At 43.2% G+C, this 23077-nt stretch overlaps 1 protein-coding gene across 2 annotated transcripts; it reads left to right on the forward strand.

The window, feature by feature from the left end:
- Positions 1 to 1982: 1982 nt before the first annotated feature.
- syt19 (synaptotagmin XIX) lies at positions 1983 to 19303 on the forward strand. 2 transcript variants are annotated; one of them, XM_061722312.1, is made up of 9 exons: positions 1983 to 2139; positions 4556 to 4789; positions 4887 to 4960; positions 9677 to 9796; positions 11599 to 11838; positions 13700 to 13852; positions 15529 to 15648; positions 18619 to 18724; positions 18820 to 19303. In XM_061722312.1, exons 2-9 carry the CDS (start codon positions 4588 to 4590, stop codon positions 19125 to 19127), a joined length of 1323 nt encoding a protein of 440 aa, XP_061578296.1. In that variant the 5' UTR covers positions 1983 to 2139; positions 4556 to 4587; the 3' UTR covers positions 19128 to 19303. The 2 variants fall into 2 exon arrangements, with proteins under 2 accessions (XP_061578296.1, XP_061578298.1); XM_061722314.1 differs by lacking the exon at positions 9677 to 9796.
- Positions 19304 to 23077: the final 3774 nt, after the last annotated feature.

Genomic DNA, 23077 nt, shown 5'->3' on the forward strand with positions numbered 1-23077 from the left:
CCTGGGACTTTCTTGTGTGGTCATATCGCCCAGGAAGTGCACGAGCCTTAGATGTCATTTTAAACGGGAGTACTTTTTCCATCAGCATGGACCTGTGAGTCCAGTCAGGTCTACACGGGCCTCATAAAAGAGGCTGTTCATCTGAGAGTGTCAAACAAGAAAGCTGAGAAGTTCATTTCAAAAATTTATTTTTGTCTTTTTTCCTCATTCCTGGAACAGCAACTCCTCTCTTTCATCAGGGCGTGAAGACATTTCATTGTTGAGGAGTTACTTCCTCGTTATCAAGCTTTAATGCCAGCAGACGACAAGAATGTGGACACTCGTTACTGACGTTAGGGACGCTCCAGTCGTTACGCAACACGCAGTTGGTTTGTGCACATTTGATAAAACTCAGCTGAGATTTAACATATGTTGTAGAAAATGATCATACTGAGTCGACCTGCGGAGTGAAACTGTGGAACAGCCTGAACTTGGAGCTAAAACCAAGTCAAAACATGTCACCATTTAAAAAAAGATACAAAGAAACATTCTATTCAAAATAAAGATGCGAATAAACATGTAAATATGTACATTTGTTAATATATGTAGATATATAGGTGTATATTATGGTTATAGATATGTTATATGTAGGTATGTATATGGATATATTGTTATTGTTATATTACATATATATACGTACAGTATTTGTGTATTTATTTGTATATATATATATATACAAATAATTTGTATATATATATATATATATATATATATATATATATATATATATATACATATATTTGTATTCTGTATTTTTACTTTTTTGTACTCTTTTTTTATCATGCATCTTCAAAAATAAAATCTTCAAATAAATTAATAAATTGAGTGCTTCGGATCCTTTGCCCAGCTGACTAATTAGAATTTGTGAACAAAATAGTTTTTCGTAGGAGAAATAACTTCTGAAAACAGATTTTTCACAGATGGTTCTCGTCACCTGCGGCTGCGACAGTTAAACGTGTTTCGTTTTTAATTTTTTTATTTGTTACCTGAGCCAGGTGGGCTTCCTGAAATATCTCTCAAATCTAATAAAACCTGTTTTCCCAGATTGCTGTGTAGGAGGTCACGCGTTGAGTCTCCTGAGGAGAGAGGTGGGTAGTAACGAGTTACATTTACTCCGTTACATTTACTTGAGTAAGTTTTGGGAAATGTTGTACTTTTAGGAGTAGTTTTGAATCACTATACTTTTTACTTTTACTTGAGTAGATTTGTGAAGAAGAAACTGTTTCTCTTACTCCGCTACATTAGGCTACGTTGAGCTGTTACTTTTCTTTTATCCCTTTTATCCACGTACGCGTCAATCTCATGACATCACTGGGTGATTCTTTGGGGAAAATGTTAGTTTTTGCATGTTTTGTCACATTTACACAGACTCAAACACACACAGAGTTTCTATGAGTTCATGTTTGTTCTAGTTCTGCTGGTTAAAAAAGAAAAGTACAAAAGCTGGACATTTTGTGCTACTTGTGCTTAATTTATGTTTTTATTCTGTTATTAATTAATTTATTTTATTATTTATTAGAGCACTTGAATTTACTTTTAGATTATTTTAATTTAAGCTATTTTTTATTAATTTTAATTTATTTTATTATTTTATTGATTTAATTTGCCTGAAGATGATTATTTTGTACTTTTGTCTGTTTGAATGGTTGTGTTAAAAAAATAAATCAGACGTTACTCAACAGTTACTCAGTACTTGAGTAGTTTTTTCACCAAGTACTTTTTTACTTTTACTCAAGTAATTATTTGGATGACTACTTTTTACTTCTACTTGAGTCCTATTATTCTGAACAGTACTTTTACTTGAGTACAATTTTTGCTGCTCAAATCTAATGAACCTGTTTTTCCAGATTGCTGTGCAGGAGGTCACGCGTTGAGAGTGTGAGGAGAGAGGGAGAGAGGGAGAGAGGGAGGAGGAGGACGAGTGTGCAAAGCAGGAAGAACGGTTATGTGATAAGAGAGTAAGATAGTTTGAATTTCTCCCACAGACGAGCTCTTTTGTTTGGAATGAGAGCGAACAGCTCACGGTGTGGACCCGTAGAGCAGAAGGATGCTTGTTTCTCTGAAGAAAAAGAAGAGCTGAGCTTTCGTTTTTTGTTGGAGGTAAAAGTCTGTCATCTTCTGCTTTTACTGCTTTAGTCTCGATACAAATGAAAAGAGACTGATCTGAGTCTGTCTACGCCTTTAACCTGGTACTGTCTTTGGGTCAAAATCACCTCATTCTCCTGTTCCTTCTTTCCTCCCTTCCGTCCTTCTTTCCTCCCTTCCTTCCTTATTTCCTCCATTCCTTCCTTCTTTACTCCTTTCCTTCTTTCTTTCCTCCCTTCCTTCCTTATTTCCTCCATTCCTTCCTTATTTTCTCCCCTCGTACATTCTTTCCTTGTTTTCTCCGTTCCTTCCTTCCTTCTTTTTTCCCTTCCTTCCTTCTTTCCTCGCTTCCTTCCTTCTTTCCTTCCTTATTTTTTCCCTTCCTTCCTTCCTTCCTTCCTTCCTTCCTTCCTTCCTTCCTTCCTTCCTTCCTTCCTTCCTTCCTTCCTTCCTTCCTTCCTTCCTTCCTTCCTTCCTTCCTTCCTTCCGTATTTCCTTCCTTCTTTCCTCCCCTCTTTCCTTCCTTCCTTATTTTCTCCCTCCCTTCCTTCTTTCATTTTCTTCCTTCTTTCTTCCCTTCCTTCCTTCTTTTCTCCATTCCTTCCTTCTTTCCTCCCTTCCTTCTTTCCTCCCTTCTTTCCTTCCTTCCTTCTTTCCTCCCTTCCTCTCTTCTTTTCTCCCTTCCTTCTTTCTTTCCTCCATTCCTTCCTTCTTTTCTCCCCTCGTACATTCTTTCCTTGTTTTCTCCTTTCCTTCCTTCCTTCCTTCCTTCCTTCCTTCCTTCCTTCCTTCCTTCCTTCCTTCCTTCCTTCCTTCCATCCTTCTGTCCTTCCTTCCTTCTTTTCTCCCTTCCTTCTTTTCTTTCTTCCCTCCATCCTTCCTACCTCCCTTCCTCCCTTCTTCCCTCCCTCCTTCCTTGACCCGGAGACAGCACAATGGTTAATGAGTGTTTTAGAAAAGGCTTTCATGTCCGTAGTGTTAAAAAAGCAGGTGCTTCCTCTGTTTTAAAAGACTTCTCGTTACTACTAGATGATATTACTTCAACGTTCATTATTATTTACATAGTGAGTGAGTCGGTCTAGTGTCATTTGGCTACAGCATATCTGATCTGTCTTTACGACCGAGTGGTGGTTGTATTTTAGTTCTGCTGCCTGTAAAGTATATCTGACCTTTTTGTGCAACTTTACACCAAATATAAATGTTGTTGGTCTGGGATAAATATATGTTTTTCTTTGTAAAAAAATTCAAAGAAGATTGTAACAATAAATGGATACGGGTCCTGATACAAACCTTTTTGCACATTCCGGGTAAAATAATGAGGGGACAACTTTTCCAGGACATGTAGTTTAACACATACAGATCTAAGTTTAGCCGTTACGAAGTTGATAGGCAACTCACAAAGGGTTTGGAAACTTTGTCAAGCACTACAATACAAATCTACACACATATGCTGCTTAACTCCGTCTGCAAAGGGGAAGGCTTTCTTTAAGCTTTACAGAGGTTGAGCGTCACATTGACAATGAAATATCAGACACGTCAGTATCCCAGGGCTGCGTCCGAAACTCCATCCTTCCACCCTAATGAGTAGAAAGTAGTAGTAAACTGTGGAACCGCCTGGATGAGGAACTAAAAAAAAGTAGCTCAATTTACAAATTAAAAAAAAATATAAATCTAAAATATTCCCAGTCCTCAGCTGTGAATTTTGCATTAATTGTTTAACTAAAAACAACTGTAAGTAAAACAGAAAAGCAAATAATTTGATGGCGAAAACCTGTATTTAGTGGCAAATAACAATCAAGTAACAATTTGGGTTATGCAGGAATCAAACACTGCAATGACTTAACCCTTGTACTGTCAAGGAAGGAAGGAAGGAAGGAAGGAAGGAAGGAAGGAAGGAAGGAAGGAAGGAAGGAAGGAAGGAAGGAAGGAAGGAAGGAAGGAAGGAAGGAAGGAAGGAAGGAAGGAAGGAAGGAAGGAAGGAAGGAAGGAAGGAAGGAAGGAAGGAAGGAAGGAAGGAAGGAAGGAAAGGAGAAAACAAGGAAAGAATGTACGAGGGGAGAAAAGAAGGAAGGAAGGAAGGAAAGAAGGAAGGAAGGAAGGAAGGAAGGAAGGAAGGAAGGAAGGAAGGAAGGAAGGAAGGAAGGAAGGAAGGAAGGAAGGAAGGAAGGAAGGAGAGAGCAGGAGGAAAGAAGGAACAGGAGAATTAGGTCATTTTGACCCAAAGACAGTACAAGGGTTAAAAAATTAGAATGAAATCAGATATGAGTTTTTTTGTGTTCCTTTTCTGGTGTTTGAGCCACCGTGAGTGTGTCCGTCTGACCGCTACATGGCCTGTGTTCCTGTGAATGAATGAATGAATGAATGAATGAATGAATGAATGAATGAATGAATGAATGAATGAATGAATGAATGAATGAATCCTGTATTTCAGAACATCTAGTGACCACATGGAAGCAGAGCATCATGGTTACCATGGTTACCTATCCACCGCCCGCGGGGCTGCTGTCACAGGCCGGAGAGCTGACGATGCCGTTCTCAGACGCAGTAAAGTTCTCCATCCTGGGCGTTTCTGTCCTGCTCCTCCTGCTGGCGCTGGCCATTCTGGCCTGGCAGATCTTCAGGTGCTTCTCACAAACACACACTACGTGTAACCAGCAAGACGTAGGTGAGTGCAGGTTGTATTACTGTCAGAAAAATGCAGCGAATATTGACAAGGCTGGCTGACACGTGTTTGTTCTAAATGTGTTCAACTTGTGATCCAGTGGACGGTGATCTGCTGTACTCACATGATAAGCCAGCAACATCAGGAAACTACTCAGGACCCCCAAGTCTTAAGGTAAGAACATGTGATAAGAAAAGAATACTCACAATCAATAATATTAGCTGCAACCACATTTCCTTAATGAAAATTAAAAAGCTCCTCCTTGAACCACCACCTTACCGTGGTGGAGGGGTTTGAGCACCCGAATGATCCTAGGAGCTATGTTGTCTGGGGCTTAATGCCCCTGGTAGGGTCTCCCAAGGCAAACAGGTCCTAGGTGACGGGTCAGACAAAGAGCGGTTCAAAGCCCCTTATGAAGAAGAAAAGAGCAAGGAAGTTTACGTCGCCCGGACTGGCGTTACCGGGGCCCCACCCTGGAGCCAGTCCTGGGGTCGGGGCTCGCGGGCGAGCGTCTGGTGGCCGGGTCTTGGCTCACGGGACCCAGCCGGGCGCAGCCCGAACGAGCGACGTGGGCCCTCCCGTAGGCCCACCACCCGCGGGAGGGTTCATAAGGGGAAGGTGCCGTGTGATTTGGGTGGCAGCCGTGGGCGGGGGCCCCGGCGACCCAATCCCCGGACGACGACTCTGGCTTTAGGGACATGGAATGTCACCTCGCTTGGGGGGAAGGAGCCTGAGCTTGTGCGGGAGGCTGAGAGGTATCGACTAGAGATAGTCGGGCTCACCTCCACGCACAGCCTGGGCTCTGGAACCCAACCCCTTGAGAGAGGTTGGACTCTCTTCCACTCTGGAGTTGCCCATGGTGAGAGGCGGCGAGCTGGTGTGGGCTTGCTCATAGCTCCCCAGCTCAGCCGCCATGTGTTGGAGTTCTCCCCACTTAACGAGAGGGTCGCTTCCCTGCGCCTTCGGGTCGGGGATAGGTCTCTCACTGTCGTTTCGGCCTACGGGCCGAACGGCAGTGCAGAGTACCCGGCCTTCCTGGAGGCCCTGGGAGGGGTGCTGGAAAGTGCCCCAACTGGGGACTCCATCGTTCTGTTGGGGGACTTCAACGCTCACGTGGGCAGCGACAGTGTTACCTGGAGAGGTGTGATTGGGAGGAACGGCCTCCCCGATCTGAACCCGAGCGGTGTTCTGTTATTGGACTTCTGTGCTAGCCACAGTCTGTCCATAACGAACACCATGTTCGAGCATAAGGGTGTCCATCAGTGCACGTGGCACCAGGACACCCTAGGCCGGAGGTCAATGATCGACTTTGTTGTCGTTTCATCTGACCTCCGGCCGTATGTCTTGGACACTCGGGTGAAGAGAGGGGCTGAGCTGTCAACTGATCACCACCTGGTGGTGAGTTGGATCCGCTGGCAGGGGAGGAAGCTGGTCAGACCTGGAAGACCCAAGCGTATCGTGAGGGTCTGCTGGGAACGTCTGGCAGATTCCCCTGTCAGGGGGGTCTTCAACTCCCACCTCCGGGAGAGCTTTGACCGGATTCCGAGGGAGGCCGGAGACATTGAGTCCGAATGGACCATGTTCTCCACTTCCATTGTTGACGCGGCCGTCCGGAGCTGCGGCCGTAAGGTCTCCGGCGCCTGTCGCGGCGGCAATCCCCGAACCCGGTGGTGGACACCGGAAGTAAGGGATGCCGTCAAGCTGAAGAAGGAGTCCTACCGAGCCTGGCTAGCTCGGCGGACTCCCGAGGCAGCCGACGGGTACCGGCAGGCCAAGCGGACTGCAGCCCGGGCGGTCGCGGAAGCAAAAACTCAGGTCTGGGAAAAGTTCGGGGAGGCCATGGAGGAGGACTACCGGTCGGCCTCGGGGAAATTCTGGCAAACCATCCGGCGCCTCAGGAGGGGGAAGCAGTGCTCCGCCAACACTGTTTACAGTGGAGGAGGGGAGCTGTTGACCTCGACTGGGGACATCGTCGGGTGGTGGAAGGAATACTTCGAGGATCTCCTCAATCCCGCTGACACGCCTTCCGTAGAGGAAGCAGAGGCTGAGGATTCAGAGGTTGATTCATTCATTACCCAAGCTGAAGTCACTGAGGTAGTTCGGAAGCTCCTCAGTGGCAAGGCACCGGGGTGGATGAGATCCGCCCTGAGTACCTCAAGTCTCTGGATGTTGCGGGGCTGTCGTGGCTGACACGCCTCTGCAGCATCGCGTGGCAGTCGGGGACAGTGCCTCTGGACTGGCAGACCGGGGTGGTGGTCCCTCTCTTCAAAAAGGGGGACCGGAGGGTGTGTTCCAACTACCGGGGAATCACACTCCTCAGCCTCCCGGGGAAAGTCTATTCCAGGGTGCTGGAGAGGAGAATTCGGCCGATAGTCGAACCTCGGATTGAAGAGGAACAATGCGGTTTTCGCCCTGGCCGTGGAACGCTGGACCAGCTCTACACCCTCCGCAGGGTGCTCGAGGGCGCATGGGAGTTTGCCCAACCAGTCAACATGTGTTTTGTGGACTTGGAGACGGCTTTCGACCATGTCCCACGTGGCATCCTGTGGGGGGTGCTCCGAGAGTATGGGGTCGGAGGCCCTCTGCTGAGGGCTGTACGGTCCCTGTATGACCGGAGCAGGAGCTTGGTTCGCATTGCCGGCAGTAAGTCAGACCTGTTCCCGGTGCGTGTTGGACTCCGCAGGGCTGCCCTTTGTCACCGGTTCTGTTCATTATTTTTATGGACAGAATTTCTAGGCGCAGCCAAGTGCCGGAGGGGGTACGGTTCGGGAGCCACTTGATTTCATCTCTGCTTTTTGCAGATGATGTGGTCTTGTTGGCTCCCTCGAGCCAGGACCTTCAGCATGCACTGGGGCGGTTTGCAGCCGAGTGTGAAGTAGCTGGGATGAGAATCAGCACCTCTAAGTCTGAGGCCATGGTTCTCGACCGGAAAAAGGTGGCTTGCACCCTCCAGGTCGGGGGAGAGTTCCTGCCTCAGATGGAGGAGTTTAAGTATCTTGGGGTCTTGTTCACGAGTGAGGGGAGAACGGAGCGCGAGATCGACAGGCGGATCGGTGCGGCGGCCGCAGTAATGCGGTCATTGCATCGGTCCGTCGTGGTGAAGAGGGAGCTGTGCCGAAAGGCAAAGCTCTCGGTTTACCGGTCGATCTACGTTCCCACCCTCACCTGGGTCATGACCGAAAGAACGGGATCCCGGATACAAGCGGCCGAAATGAGTTTCCTCCGCAGGGTGGCGGGCGCTCCCTTAGAGATAGGGTGAGGAGCTCTGTCACCCGGGAGGAGCTCGGAGTAGAGCCGCTGCTCCTCCACATCGAGAGGAGCCAGCTGAGGTGGCTCGGGCACCTGTATAGGATGCCCCCTGGACGCCTCCCTCGTGAGGTGTTCCGGGCATGTCCCACCGGGAGGAGGCCCCGAGGAAGACCCAGGACACGCTGGAGTGACTACGTCACTCGGCTGGCCTGGGAACGCCTTGGAGTCCCCCCGGAAGAGCTGGAGGAAGTGTCTGGGGAGAGGGAAGTCTGGGGATCCCTGCTCCGACTGCTGCCCCCGCGACCCGGACTCGGATAATGCGGTGGACAATGGATGGATGGAAAATTTAAAAGTCAAGTGAAAACCAGAGTCGAGCTGGATTTTGAATATATGGTGTCTTAAGGCTGATTTAAGGTTAGGATAGGATAGGATAGGATACGATAGGATAGGATAGGATAGAATAGGACATGATTCAACTTTAATAATCCCCAAAGGGGAAACGTCATTGCCACCATGGCCACAACAATACAACATGAAACAATCAACAATACACATTAACATGTCTCCACCTAGGGACAGCAGTGGATCAATACAACAAAAAATTAAACAGAAAATGACCCCCCAAAAAAGGGAGATAAAAGAAAAAGAATACAAATCCATTTAAAAGTGCAATGTGCAAGACAAGTATAGCAGCAAATTAAACAGCTAAAAATATAGCTGCAATTAAAATTGCACTGTACAAGAGAATATGGCAGCAAGTTATGACAGTCTAAAAGAGTGGCTGCAGTTTAAAGTGCAATGTGCAGTACAAGCGTTAATATAATATAGCAGCAAGACATGACATCAGCAGTCCAAGTTAAAATGTCTGGTTGCTGCAGGAACAAAGGACCTCCTAAATCTCGCTGTGGAGCATCTGGGCAAAAGAAGCTTCTACTTCTGCTACTTCTCGAAAAAAGGTTCTGCGTTAAACCAACGCAGAACCTACGCCGTTGCCGTGACACTGTCGTGAACCCTCGGACTTCTCCGTCCCTCCATTTCTCCACGGTGCAGTACCCCCCCAGAGCACTAGTTGATACTTTGTTTAGCTTCCGGCTTTTCCAGTCACAGTGAATCAAAGACATAAGGACAACTATTATGCAAAAAACCAAAACAACCCGAAAAAAAAAATCACACACACACGAAGAAAAGAGCGCTGAAGGTTCACTACTGCTTCACGAACCGGAACCGGAAATCAGTGGTGCAGTAATGGTGTTTTAATGCTGTTACATGGGAGATGTGTTTGAGAGCGCTGACTTTATTTGGATAGTCAATTCTTTCCTTTAGATCTCGTGACTGAAGTGACAGTGAAGTTCCTGCTGAGTTGAAACGCATCCGCTTTCAAAATATGAAGTTAAAAATGTTCTTAGGGCTTATTTGTCGCAAGAGTTCAGTGTGACACAGCAAGTTATAACTACCACTTGTTTTATTGTAATGCCAGTTTACTCTGACCCTGTACAGTAGTAAGTTATCTGTGTAAATAAAGAGTCTCGAGGACATTTGTTTAAACAAAGGGACAAAGTCAGACAACAAATACTAAGTAAAGGTGCTACCTTAAAAAAAAAAAAAATAGAAGTAGAAGAAATGAGTGTGTTTGTACTGCAGGTGGAGGATGTAAACATTGAATCCAACAGAATGAGTCGCTGTCTGCTCCAGAACTCGTTCTCCTCCTCCGAGTCTGTACAAGCAGACATAGACACAAGGCCGCAGGACTCCATTAAAAAGGTAACAGACACTGGAAACTGCTGCTCTCATATGTTAGGTTTTATTGTTTTTAATTGAAGCCCCTATAGTACAAATCTGCTAAATTCTAATTACATCTGGATTTTAGCCAAAGGAACAGTTAAAGGTATAGTGTGTAATGTTGGAGAGCTAGCAAGATTTGAAAGTGGCACCTCCTCTAAGACCCGCCCCCTCCTCTAAGCTCCGCCTCTCCTCTAAGCCCCGCACCCTCCCCCCCTCCCGTCAGCGCTCCGTCCAAAGCCACGCCCCCACAAACTTTGGGGAACGCGCATTTGCAGGAGTCGAGTTTCCCAGGACATTTTGGACAGCACATTTTCAACAAAATTACCCCATATCTCATTCACCTGTAAGCGAGGCCGGTTTTAGGGGGGGCAGGGGTGGGCTGTTCCCACCCAAATGTGCATCCTGCCCACCAAATCAAAGTTATGGGGATCCCTTATTTTTTTATAATTTTATTTTTTTATAAATATAAAAAAATATCACAGAATATCTGTACCGTTTCTGATTGGGTGGGCTCTACGCATCATTTTTAGACACAACAATGAACGCATACCGCAAAAGTAGACCTGAAGTCCCAGCGAAATGAGCACAACAGAGAAGTTCAGAACAGCACACAGAGCGCACACTGAAGGCTGATTTATGGTTCCACATTACACCAACGCAGAATGGTGCGTGTCGCCGCGTACCCTACGCCGTAGGCTACGGCGTAGGTGGAGGTGGTGTCAGCCTCCTTAACCCAGATTGGAAGTTGGTTCCAAAGTAATGGTGCCTGATAGCAGAACGCCCGCCCTCCAAATCTACATTTGGATACTGTAGGAACTACGAGTAAACCTGCACTCCAAGAACGGAGAGCTCTGCCAGGAACATAAGGCACTATCAGGTCTTGCAAATAATGCGGAGCTAAGCCGTTTTGGGCTTTATACTCAAGTAATAAAATTTTGAATTGGATTCTGAATTTTACGAGTAGCCAATGGAGCGACGCTAACACTGGAGAGACGTGGTCTCTCTGACGTCCCCGACTCCCCCAGTCTGCCCTTCGGCAGGAGGGTCCCCCCTTATGAGCCTGGTCCTGCTCAAGGTTTCTTCCCTCCTAAAGGGGAGTTTTTCCTTGCCACTGTTTGGCTTAAGGCTTTTCTCCCACTATGGGAGTTTTTACCTGCCATTGTTTATGTAATAATTGCTCAGGGGTTGATGTTTATGTTTATGTTTATGTTCATGTTCTGGATCTCTGGAAAGCGTCTAGAGACAACATCTGTTGTATTAGACGCTATATAAATAAAATTGAATTGAATTGAATTGAATTGGTCTCTCCTGCTGATTCCTGTCAGCACTCGTGCTGCTGCATTTTGGATCAGCTGGAGGATATTCAGCAAATAACTTGGACATCTTGCTAACAACACATTACAGTAATCTAATCTAGAAGATACAAATGCATGAACTAGTTTTTCTGCATCACTCTGCGAAAGGATTTTCCTAATCCTTGCGATATTATGGAGATGGAAAACTGCTATTTTACAAACCTGATTAACATATGGTTTAAACGACAAATCCTGATCGAAAACAACACCAAGGTTTCTCACAGTTGCACTGGAAGCCATCGCAACACCATCTAATCCCTTCCTAAGATGCTCTGGACCAAGAATGATAACCTCTGTTTTATCTGAATTTAGAAGCAAGAAATTTCTGGACACCCAGTCCTTAATGTCCCTAAGACATGCCTGAAGTTTAGCTAACGGTTCTGTTTCATCCGGCTTCAACATCGTTTTGCTTTGATCTTGTCCCAGGTTCACGGCTCGCTGCGGTTCTCCGTCTACTTTGACCGGGTGCAGTCCCGTCTGGTGGTGTGCGTGTTGCAGGTGGAGGGGCTCCAGGATCACAGCCGGGCCACAAGCCTGCAGGACCACAGCCGGGCCACGAGCCTGCAGGACCACAGCCGGGCCACAAGCCTGCAGCCATTTGTTAAGGTCCGACTCTTGTGGGCTGGATCAGAGGCAGCAGAAGTGGAGAGCTTAAGGCAAGGCCAGGTAGTAACAGAAATACAAGCTTTCCCTATGACCTTAAGACTACCGTATAGTTTTTTTTTATCCCCGATTTTTTCCAATTATATCACCCAATGCTCCTACCTTAGTCAGTCCTGGGCATTGCCATCCTCTACCAACCCTGGGAGTTCCTGCACTGAGCTCAGGTCTCCTCCTTAACCTGAGGAGTGAGCAGGCCGCATCTTTTCACCAGACAGGGTGGGGCTTCTCTGGTCGGACGTAGCGCGTGGAAGGATCACGTTATTCCGGCCAGATCCTCCCCACCCCATCTGTTCCCCGGTTGGCCAGAGGGGGCAGTACAGCCCAGGACTGTTGCAAGCTCACATTAGCTACCCAAGGGAACACGGGGAGAACATGCACACTGAAAGAAAGGCCCTTTCTCCAACCCCACCCAGGGTGTGGGCACTGAAGTAATGGGGGAACTTAACATGCACTTCAGCGCCCACAGCGTCGAACCCAGAACTTTCTTGCTGTGAGATGGCACCACTACCAGCTGCACCACCATGCCCCCAAAAACTACAGTATAGTTTAAGGAAAAAGACTAAGCTCATAACAGCGTTAACAGGCTTTTTGGGTCAAGGGCTTTGGTCAATTGGTGAGGAGATTAACTGAATGTGACAGTGTTTTGGCTTAGAAATCAGAGAGATCAGTTTACCCTACCTTTAAATTGCATCCACTTTTTTCTGCACGTGCTACTTATGCAAAAATATAAAACATTTTTCAGGGTTTTTTTTAGCTTAGTTTAGTTTATTGGTCCTTTTAATTTCCAACAACACAATACAACACAACACAAATAACCCAAAGTACATGTGTAAATCGTCAGTGTTATACAAAAAAATATATTTTGCTATACAATTTTATACAATTTTAACTAAAAACCAAAGACCAAAAGGTGTAGACTGAAGCTAAACTTATGACGGCTATCCTTTTCACAAAAAAATATATGATGAAAAATATACATACACATTCAATTCAATTCAATTTTATTTATATAGCGTCTAATACAACAAAAGTTGTCTCTAGACGCTTTCCAGAGACCAGAACATGAACCCCCGAGCAATTATTACATAAACAATGGCAGGTAAAAACTCCCACAGTGGCAAGAAAAACTCCCCTTTAGGAGGGAACAAACCTGGACCAGGACCTGGATCATAAGGGGAGTAGAAACCTGGACCAGGACCTGGATCATAAGGGAGGACCCTCCTGCCGAGGGCCAGACTGGGGGTCGGGTACGTCAACAGCACAGCAGGCAGGTGGAAGCAGCAGTGGGATGACCGGGGGTGGGGACCGCAGGCAGGTGGAAGCAGCAACGGGGTGACAAGGGGTGGGGACCGCAGGCCAGCACGCAGCTCCCGAAGCTCCAGCCCAATCAGCAAGCCCCAGGTTGGGGTGCAGGGGCCGGGAAAGGTTGAGAAGGGGCAGGGCCAGGGAGAGGAGTCTTGACGGACAAATCTCTCCCCCGCCAGACTGGGCCGTTACCCTGCCCCTCTCACGCCCACGCTGCAGGTTCCGGTGTTGTGCATTCAGAGATGCTCTTCACCACCAGCAGTTGATGCTGCACCATGAACAAAAGAGAAAGAAAAAAAAAGAGAAAAAAAATATACATACCTATACATATACATATATCTTTGTTTTATATGTATTAATCATTTTGTATTTATAGGTGCTTTTGAATTGTAATAACGTGCTACACATTTTCATTTCTGTATATAAGCTGTTCCACAGATTAGCTCCTGTCACTGAGATGCATCGTTGTTTAACGTTGGCAGTGACATTTTGACGTTTGACATTTTGCACCTTTCTGTATCATATTCAAATCTAAATACTGACGGCTGTGATCTCCTAGGCCGAGGCGACGCCGCTCGTCCTGTGTACAGTGCTAGAGGAGTGGCACACTCGCATCGTGAAAGGCAGCTGTAACCCGTTATTTGGTGATCAGTTTAGCTGCATTCTGCCGGAAGACAAGGACACCCTTTCCCACATCGACCTCAGGATGGAGGTGCTGCACTACACCAACACACGTCACTCCGATCATTTTACCTGCACTCGCAATACTCTTTTCATCATATACAGGACTGTCTCAGAAAATTAGAATATTGTGATTTTCTGTAATGCAATTACAAAAACAAAAATGTCATACATACTGGATTCATTACAAATCAACTGAAATATTGCAAGCCTTTTATTATTTTAATATTGCTGATCATTTAAATAAAAAAAAAAAATAACAATAATGGGTGCATACTGTTACACCTTAAGATATGTTGGCAGAGAAATGGTAGAAAATACCAACTTAAATGTTTAATCACTAGGTTGCCTTCATGGCAGATGAGTGCGTTTACATGGGAAGTTTAATTCCTCTTTAATTCAGAATTAAAGTTAAATCCGATTTAAAATGAGTGAAAATTACAATGTAAACACCTAATTCAGAATTAGAATGGCCATTCCGAATTAAACTTAATTCCGAAGTAAGTGGCTGGTTTATTCTGATTTTAAATCCAAATAGAATAATTCCGTGATCATGTATACACTCATTCCTCTTTAAATTAATTCCGGTCTTTCTTTCTGCTCGTTCCCTCGCCCGTCTGTCTCCATGACGCTTATATTCCACTGGGCTGGTTTTCCAAACAAAGTTTCAAGATGCAGCACGCAGTAAACGCTGGTCAAGAGCAGAGACCATTTATTTAATAAATAGAAATAATTAAAAGAACAGATGGAAACAGGAAACGTCAAAATTGTGAGCTTTTCAAAGTTGTAGCGGCTACATCAGGGGTCGGCAACCCAAAATGTTTTAGAGCCATATTGGACCAAAAATACAAAAAACAAATGTCTGGAGCCGCAAAAAATGAAAAGTCTTGTATGAACCTTAGAATGAAGGCAACACATGCTGCATTTATCTATATTAGTTAGAACTGGGGGAAGATCTTTTTTTTTATTATGCACCTCGAGAAAAAAGTCGAAATGTCGAGAAAAAAGTCGAAATGAACGAGAAAAAAGTGAAAATTTCGAGAAAAAAGTCGAAATGTTGAGATTAAAAAGGCAAGGAAAAAGAAGGAAAAAAGGAAGAAAAAAAGAGAAAAAAGGAAAAAAAGAGAAAAAAAGGAAAAAAGCAAAAAAGAAGAAAAAAGGAAAAAAAGGAAAAAAAGAAGAAAAAAGGAAAAAAAAGGTCAAACATTTTTGAAAAAGCTCCAGGAGCCACTAGGGCGGCGCTAAAGAGCCGCATGAGGTTCTAGAGTAAGTGTAATGAGCCGCGGGTTGCCGACTCCTGGGCTAGACGTAACTTCCGGTCCGCCCCCTATCCAATCAGAACCTTCCCAACCCCCAGACCTGTAGAAGAATTGGATAAAACCGATCAAACGTGTTTTCCATGTAAACCTCAATTCAGAATGACTATTTCCATGTAAACTCAAAGTAAAATAGTTTAATGCTGAATTATTTAATTCGGAATAATTAATTCCGAATTAAAAAAACATCATGTAACCGTGGCCAATGCAAAAGTTGTGAAAACAGATAATAAGCTGGATTGTCCCATTTTTTTTTATTTTTTTTTTGCAGGCCTGAAATAAACAAACAAATACATTTTAAATTATAAAAGGTTTATGAGGAAAAATGAAGATATTTGAATGTGTTTAATCACACATTAAAACTGCCTGTGTTTTGACTGTGTCGTCTCAGGTGAGGGACTTTGATAAATTCTCCAGACACACCGTGTTGGGTGAGGTGAGGATTCCCCTGGGAAACCTCAACATCTCCTACCCCCTGGAGCTGCAGGAAGATCTACAGATACCCCAGAAGGTACACACACACACACACACGCACGCACGCACGCACGCACGCACGCACGCACGCACGCACGCACACACGCACACACGCACACACGCAGGCACGCACACACACACACACGAACGCACGCACGCACGCACACACACGCACACGCGCACACACACACACGCACACGCACACCCACACATGCACACACGCACGCACGCGCACACACGCTCACACACGCACGCACGCGCACACACAAACATACACACACACACGCACACGCACACACAAACATACACACACACACGCACACACACGCACGCGCACACACACACACACACACACACACACACACACGCACACACAAACATACACACACACACACGCACACACACACACACACGCACACACAAACATACACACACACACACACACACACACACACACACACACACACACACACACACACACACACACACACACACACACACACACACAAGAACATATACTCCCACATGCAAGAGATTCTTAATGTTGAATATTCCCGTTAAATGGGCAACATAATGAACAGTGCTGTGGCTTTGTTGATATTCTTCATTTGTTTATATTCATTTTTTAATTAAAATCAATATTTTCCAAATTAAATATCTTTTTCTGCTATAGCGAGGATTTCCTTATTGTGGGAATAATAAAGGACTTGTAGGAGCCATTATTTGTCTGCTTATTTCAGTCTTTTTGTTTATTTACCTGAAGTTGTCAATTGGTGGCAGGTTAGATGGTGATTTGGGTCCACGTCACTACCGGTGCAATTGGTATTTAGGTGCAGGTGTTCTGGGCGGCCAATTAATGCATGGGTGACGGGGAGGCCGCACGGTTTTTTACCGCTCTTTAAAGACAGCTTTACTACCAGCCAGAACCATCACAATTAATCCAGATCACTCCATAAACAGTTTTTCCATAATACAAACATGCTTTGAAATATACAGTAACGATAATAAATGGGAACCTCACCCGACAGTGGACGTTGCTGTGTACTTTTCATTCATTCACTCATCCAGCTGGGCGTGTCAAAAAAGAAGTCCCGTCCCGCACCCAGCCGAGTGGCTAATTGTTTGGCAGGATAGTCGCTATAGGAATGATTCTTTTTATCTGTGTGATCTCAGTAAAGCTGTAAAGAACAGAATACAGAGCACAAGAGCAGAAAGATTTTAAGAAATACACTGCAAAAACTCAAAATCTTACCATGAATATTTGTCTTATTTCTAGTTAAAATGTCTCATTTTCAGTCAAAAAATCTCATCACACAAGAGTCATTGCCAGAAAAATAACTTGTTATTTGACAATTTTCACCTGTTTCAAGTACATTTTCACTTGAAATAAGTAGAAAAATCTGCCAGTGGGACAAGATTTATCTTCTTATTACAAGCAAAAAAATCTTGTTCCACTGGCAGATTTTTCTACTTATTTCAAGTGAAAATTTACTTGAAACAGGTGAAAATAGTTTTTTCCAGTGATGAGTCTTCTTTAAGTGTAATGAGATTTTTTTTTACTAAAAATTAGACATTTTAACTAGAAATAAGACAAATATTCTTGTTAAGATTTTGAGTTTTTGCAGTGTACTTTCTTTTCTTGTCTCCATACCAGTGACGCGTTGTTAGCCATCTTTTATTCTCTCAAGGTTACCAGGATCACACTAATCAATTATTTCTACAATCCAAATCACCAAATCATCTGGAGAGGAGATTACGGCCGATAGTCGAACCTCGGATTCAGGAGGAACAATGCGGTTTTCGTCCCGGTCGTGGAACACTGGACCAGCTCTATACCCTCCGCAGGGTGCTCGAGGATTCATGGGAATTTGCCCAACCAGTCTACATGTGTTTTGTGGATCTGGAGAAGGCATTTGACCGTGTCCCTCGTGCAAGTCCTGCCTCAGGTGGAGGAGTTCAAGTATCTCGGGGTCTTGTTCACGAGTGAGGGAACGATGGAGCGGGAGATTGACAGACGGATCGGTGCAGCGTCCACAGTTATGCGGTCGATGTACTGGACCGTCGTGGTGAAGAAGGAGCTGAGTCGAAAGGCGAAAGCTCTCGATTTACCGGTCAATCTACGCACCTACCCTCACCTATGGTATTCTCTATTATATTGTAGTACTATAGTAAAGTAATGATAATGTAATACTATGCATTATAATTACTTCTATTAGTACATAAATACATAGTAGCACAACTAAATGCTGGGCGTTTGTTTTATTTTCTTTTGTTTGCTTTGATTTGTTTTGATTTTGACTATATTTATATATACATATAATTGAGTATTATATCACTGTATTGAACATATATTGAAACTCGTCTAGTTATACGTAAGAATGTATGTAAGATTCAGGGGTAGGACTCTGTTTCGAGCATGTTGGTGGATCCGTGAACTGTTATTATATGAAGTGCTCTACATATTTATATATCTATATATCTATATATATATATATATATATATATATATATATATATATATATATATATATATATATATATATATATATATATATATATATATATTTGTATTCTGTTTTTTCACTTTTGAACAATGAACATAGTCTATATATTACATTATATTACATTATCAATTTTGAAAAAAAAGGCCCACCTAAAAATGCAATAAATTCCCAATAATGTAAGGTTATCTGTAAAAAATGTTATTACAATATCAGTCAGGATATTTTATTACACTATTGATGAAGTTATTACATTATTGGATTTTATTACATTTTCGATTGAGTTAAGTGCAAATTTTATTACATTTTCAGGCGTTATTACATTTTCAGGAAATTATTATATTATAGGAAATTATTACATTATAGGAAATTATTACATTATAGGAAATGATTACATTATAGGAAACGATTACATTATAGGGTGCTACAAGGGCTAACAGTATTGCCATCTCATTTTTACATACACATGTACATAATGTTGATGGAGTAATTCTCTCTTTGCCCAGGATCTTGTAGGAGAGGTGCTCCTGTCATTAAGGTTTCTTCCCACCTCTCAGAGGCTGGAGGTCGGTCTGCTGAAGGTCCGACTGGCCGTCTCTGAGACGGACTCAGGTACTGGTAATCCATAAAAATGAAACTAACAAATGAATAGTATTGATTTGAATCAACAAATCTAAACGCAGCTCCTGTGCTTCCTTGTCTTGCAGCCATGTATGCCCGGATCAGCATCCAGTGCAACCAGAGTAAACTGAGGTATCAGAAGACTTCTGCAGTGCCGCGCTGCCTGGTGACCGTCTTCAACGAGGTCCTCATGTTCTCCCTGCCGGAGTTTCCTTTGGAGCAGTGTAAAATATTAGTCTCTTTGTACGAGACTCGCACACCCAAGAAATCAAGCAAACGTTTGATTGGACAGTTAAGCGTGGCGAAGGAGAGCAGCTCAGAAGACGAGCACTGGACCTTGATGCTGCGCTCCGTCCGTCAGCCGGTGGCAAAGTGGCACGGCCTTCTGATTTAAATATAAATATCTCTTAAATATCCTCCAATGTGCTGCTTTGATTGTTTACATCTGTTTGCATCAGGCTGTTAATGAAGATGATTCTTCTTTCCAACTCCACTGTAGAGTTCCTACTTAATTTAATAAACTCATTGGGCCACCACCTTTGCTTACAAAGGAAAAATAAATTGTATTTATCCTGGTGGATTTTGTCGATCCTTATCTCCATCTAGATCCCTTTTTAATTCTCTCCTCAGCCACCAGGTTTATGAACATCTGCACCTCAGAGTTGGACCAGAACAGACTTTTGCGCTGCAATTTTTGGTAGAATAAAATGAAGAAGAAGCTACTAGTACTAGTGTAAAAGCGCCATTAGACTGGCACCCGAGTGGCAGCTAATCTTCCTGGGGTCCACACACAACAAAACATCACATAAGACACAATAAATCAACAAAACAACCCATAAACACAATAAGACATCAACAAAACATCACATGACACACAACAGATATCATGTCTGACAAAACATAAAAACTATAAAAACAAGTAAAGCAAACATACAAAAACAATGCAAGACATAAAAACAAAACATAAAAACTAACGGTATAGTCTTCAAATTAAAACAAACTAAAGTACACTAAAACTAAACATCACAATACATTCAACTACAGTATATCCCATCTAGTTCCCTCGAATTTAGATAACATTTGGATTCAAATTAATGTGTTTTTTAAAACTTGCCTCAGTCGGTGCTTCAATAATCATAATTGGCAACTTGTTCCACACGGAAAGAGCCTGATATATTCTAGACCTCCGGATGAATCTGTTCTGGGTTTTGGTGTGAATCCTGACAGCGTCTTCATAGATCTGGGACGGCTGCCACAGGGTCCCAAACCAATCCGGACACACCGTCTTCCAAATCATCCCAGAGGCGTCCGACAGTAAAACCTGACGTTCTGTCATCTCTTTAATATGTGAATTCCTGTGACTCCACAAAGTACCAAAAAGCAGACAAAAACATACAACTCAAACTCAAAAGTGCACTTTGATTAACAGTAACGTTGTGTGATACACATAAAAATTAGAAAAGTTGCAAACATCTTTTGGATTTCAAGTAAAGTTTACACATATCACTGCCGTAGTAGCCTACAATAATTTTAGCTTGATCTGCAACTTCAGTTGACATTTGTCCTGGTTCACTAAGAGGTGTCGCTGCTACAGTTGTGGAGCTATGTCTCCCTCTTGTGGACGACTTGGGTATTACACGTGGGTTTCAATGGGACACTGCACTGACGTCCAGATTTGATTTGATTTGATTTGAAGATTTTATTTCGAACATGCATAAAAAAGCATACAAAAAAGTGAAAAAACTGAATACAAATATATATATGTATATATGTACAGCACTTCATATAATAATAGTTCACGGATCCCCAACATGCTCAAAATGGAATGAAGTAACCACTTATCGAGTCCTACCCCTGAATCTACATACATTCTTACATATAATAACACGAGTTTCAATAACTGTTCAATACAGTGATATAATACTCAATTATATGTATATATAAATATAGTCAAAATCAAAACAAATCAAAGCAAACAAAAGAAGACAAAACAAACGTCCAGCATTTAGTTGTTCTACTATGTATGTATGTAATAATAGAAGTAATTATAATGCATAGTATTACATTATCATTACTTTACTATAATACAATATAATAGAGAACGATAGACAGCAATGGTATAACAATATACTTGAATAACTATAAGAGTAGATTTGCTATATATACACTGGTTCATATATTTGCATATTGCATGTTCTCCCCGTGTTCCCTTGAGTAGCTAATGTGAGCTACCCTCATAAAAACATGCAGCAGTCCTGGGCTCTACTGCCCCCTCTGGCCAACCGGGGAACAGATGGGGTGGGGAGGATCCGGCCGGAATAACGTGATCCTTCCACACGCTACATCCGGCCGGAGAATCCCCACCCTGTCTGGTGAAAAGAAGCTGCTGCTGCTGCTCACTCCTCAGGTTAAGGAGGAGACCTGAGCTCAGTGCAGGAACTCCCGGGGTTGGTAGAGGATGGCAATGCCCAGGACTGTTAGGTAGGAGCACTGGGTGATAAAATGAGGAAAAAATCGGGGATAAAAATATTAATAAAAAAAAAAGAGTTGTGCGAGAGAGAGAGAGAGAGAGAGAGAGAGAGAGAGAGAGAGAGAGAGAGAGAGAGAGAGAGAGAGAGAGAAAGAGAGAGAGCGCTTTTCAATGATATTTTTGTTTTATTAATGATTCATGAAATACTAAGTTTCATGATTTTTACATTCAGTTCAATTCAATTCAATTTTATTTATATATATATATATATATATATTTCTAGAGACCCATACACAGAACATGACCCCCGAGCAATTATTACATAAACAATGGCAGGAAAAAACTCCCCTAGTGGGAGGAAAACCTTAAGCCAAACAGTGGCAAGAAAAACTCCCCTTTAGGAGGGAAGAAACCTTGAGCAGGACCTGGATCGTAAGGGGGGACCCTCCTGCCGAAGGCCAGACTGGTGGGTCAGGGACGGCAACAGCACAGCAGGCAGGTGGAAGCAGCAGCGGGATGACCGGGGGTGGGGACCGCAGGCCAGCACGCAGCTCCCGAAGCTCCGGCCCAATCAGCAAGTCCCAGGTTGGGGTACAGGGTCGGGGAAAGGTTGAGAAGGGGCAGGGCCATTCGTGTAAAGCATGGAAATACGTGTATACAGTATAAACGGTTCTACGCAACAATAAGAGAGAGAAAAAAAGGACTGACGAATCTCCATCGTTCCTGTAGTTTCTCGTGCTGGCCCCCTTTTTTCTCTTTTGTGCATGTTTGCAGATTGTAAAATTTGTTTCTTACCCTTGAAAGGTATATATGACTGAAATACACTTAAACTAAAAACTAAACTAAACTTCCCAGTTGGAAGAAGTGTGGGTAGTTTTTGTAGCCTATTTTTTCTGTTTCCTTTTCTTGAAGTGTCTTCCTATTGTGGCATTCACAGTAAGGTTTTTTGTTCCTCCTATCCCTGCATCTGCGTCCTCTGGCCGCTTGGTGTTGTGACAGGAACTTTATGTTCCTTTCATTACAAATTATTGACAGTGTTGTCTCCGATGGCATGGTACTTTACTTAGAGCATCTAATCTTTGACCAGCACAGCACGTTCCTTGTTCCCTGAAAGAAAACCTTGTTCCCTAAAAGAAAACCTTGTTCCTAAGCACCATTTAATGATTCACTTAGATGTATTAAAAATATTGTCCCACTTATCAATACATGGTGTATGCAATTTGAAGTAAAACACTGTTTGTTGTTGTTTTTTTTTTTTTTTAAAGTCTGTCAAAAAATTAAAAAAACCTCACAAACTTTTGGGTAATTTTTGCGTTTACATTTGTCAGTGTTTATATGAGGATAACTATTGTATAGTTAATAAACACACCTGTGAAATAGTTGAAACCAACAAGTTTCTTGTGTTGAGTGTTAAACTTTTAAGTCCATATTTACAGGACTGTCTCAGAAAATTAAAATATTGTGATAAAGTTCTTTATTTTCTGTAATGCAATTAAAAAAACAAAAATGTCATACATTCTGGATTTATTACAAATCAACTGAAATATTGCAAGCCTTTTATTATTTTAATATTGCTGATCATGGTTTACAGTTCAAGATTAAGATTCCCAGAATATTCAAATTTTTTGAGATAGGATATTTGAGTTTTCTTAAACTGTAAGCCATGATCAGCAATATTAAAATAATAAAAGGCTTGCAATATTTCAATTGATTTGTAATGAATCCAGAATGTATGACATTTTTTTGTTTTTGTAATTGTATTACAGAAAATCACAATATTCTAATTTTCTGAGACAGTCCTGTACACAATAAAGCAGTTGCTGTGTACCGATTACACATTAACAACCCATTCCCTGTCTCTGCAAGGTTTCTCT

Source organism: Cololabis saira, chromosome 5 (assembly GCF_033807715.1).
Source record: "Cololabis saira isolate AMF1-May2022 chromosome 5, fColSai1.1, whole genome shotgun sequence".
NCBI classification, from domain to species: Eukaryota; Metazoa; Chordata; class Actinopteri; order Beloniformes; family Belonidae; genus Cololabis; species Cololabis saira.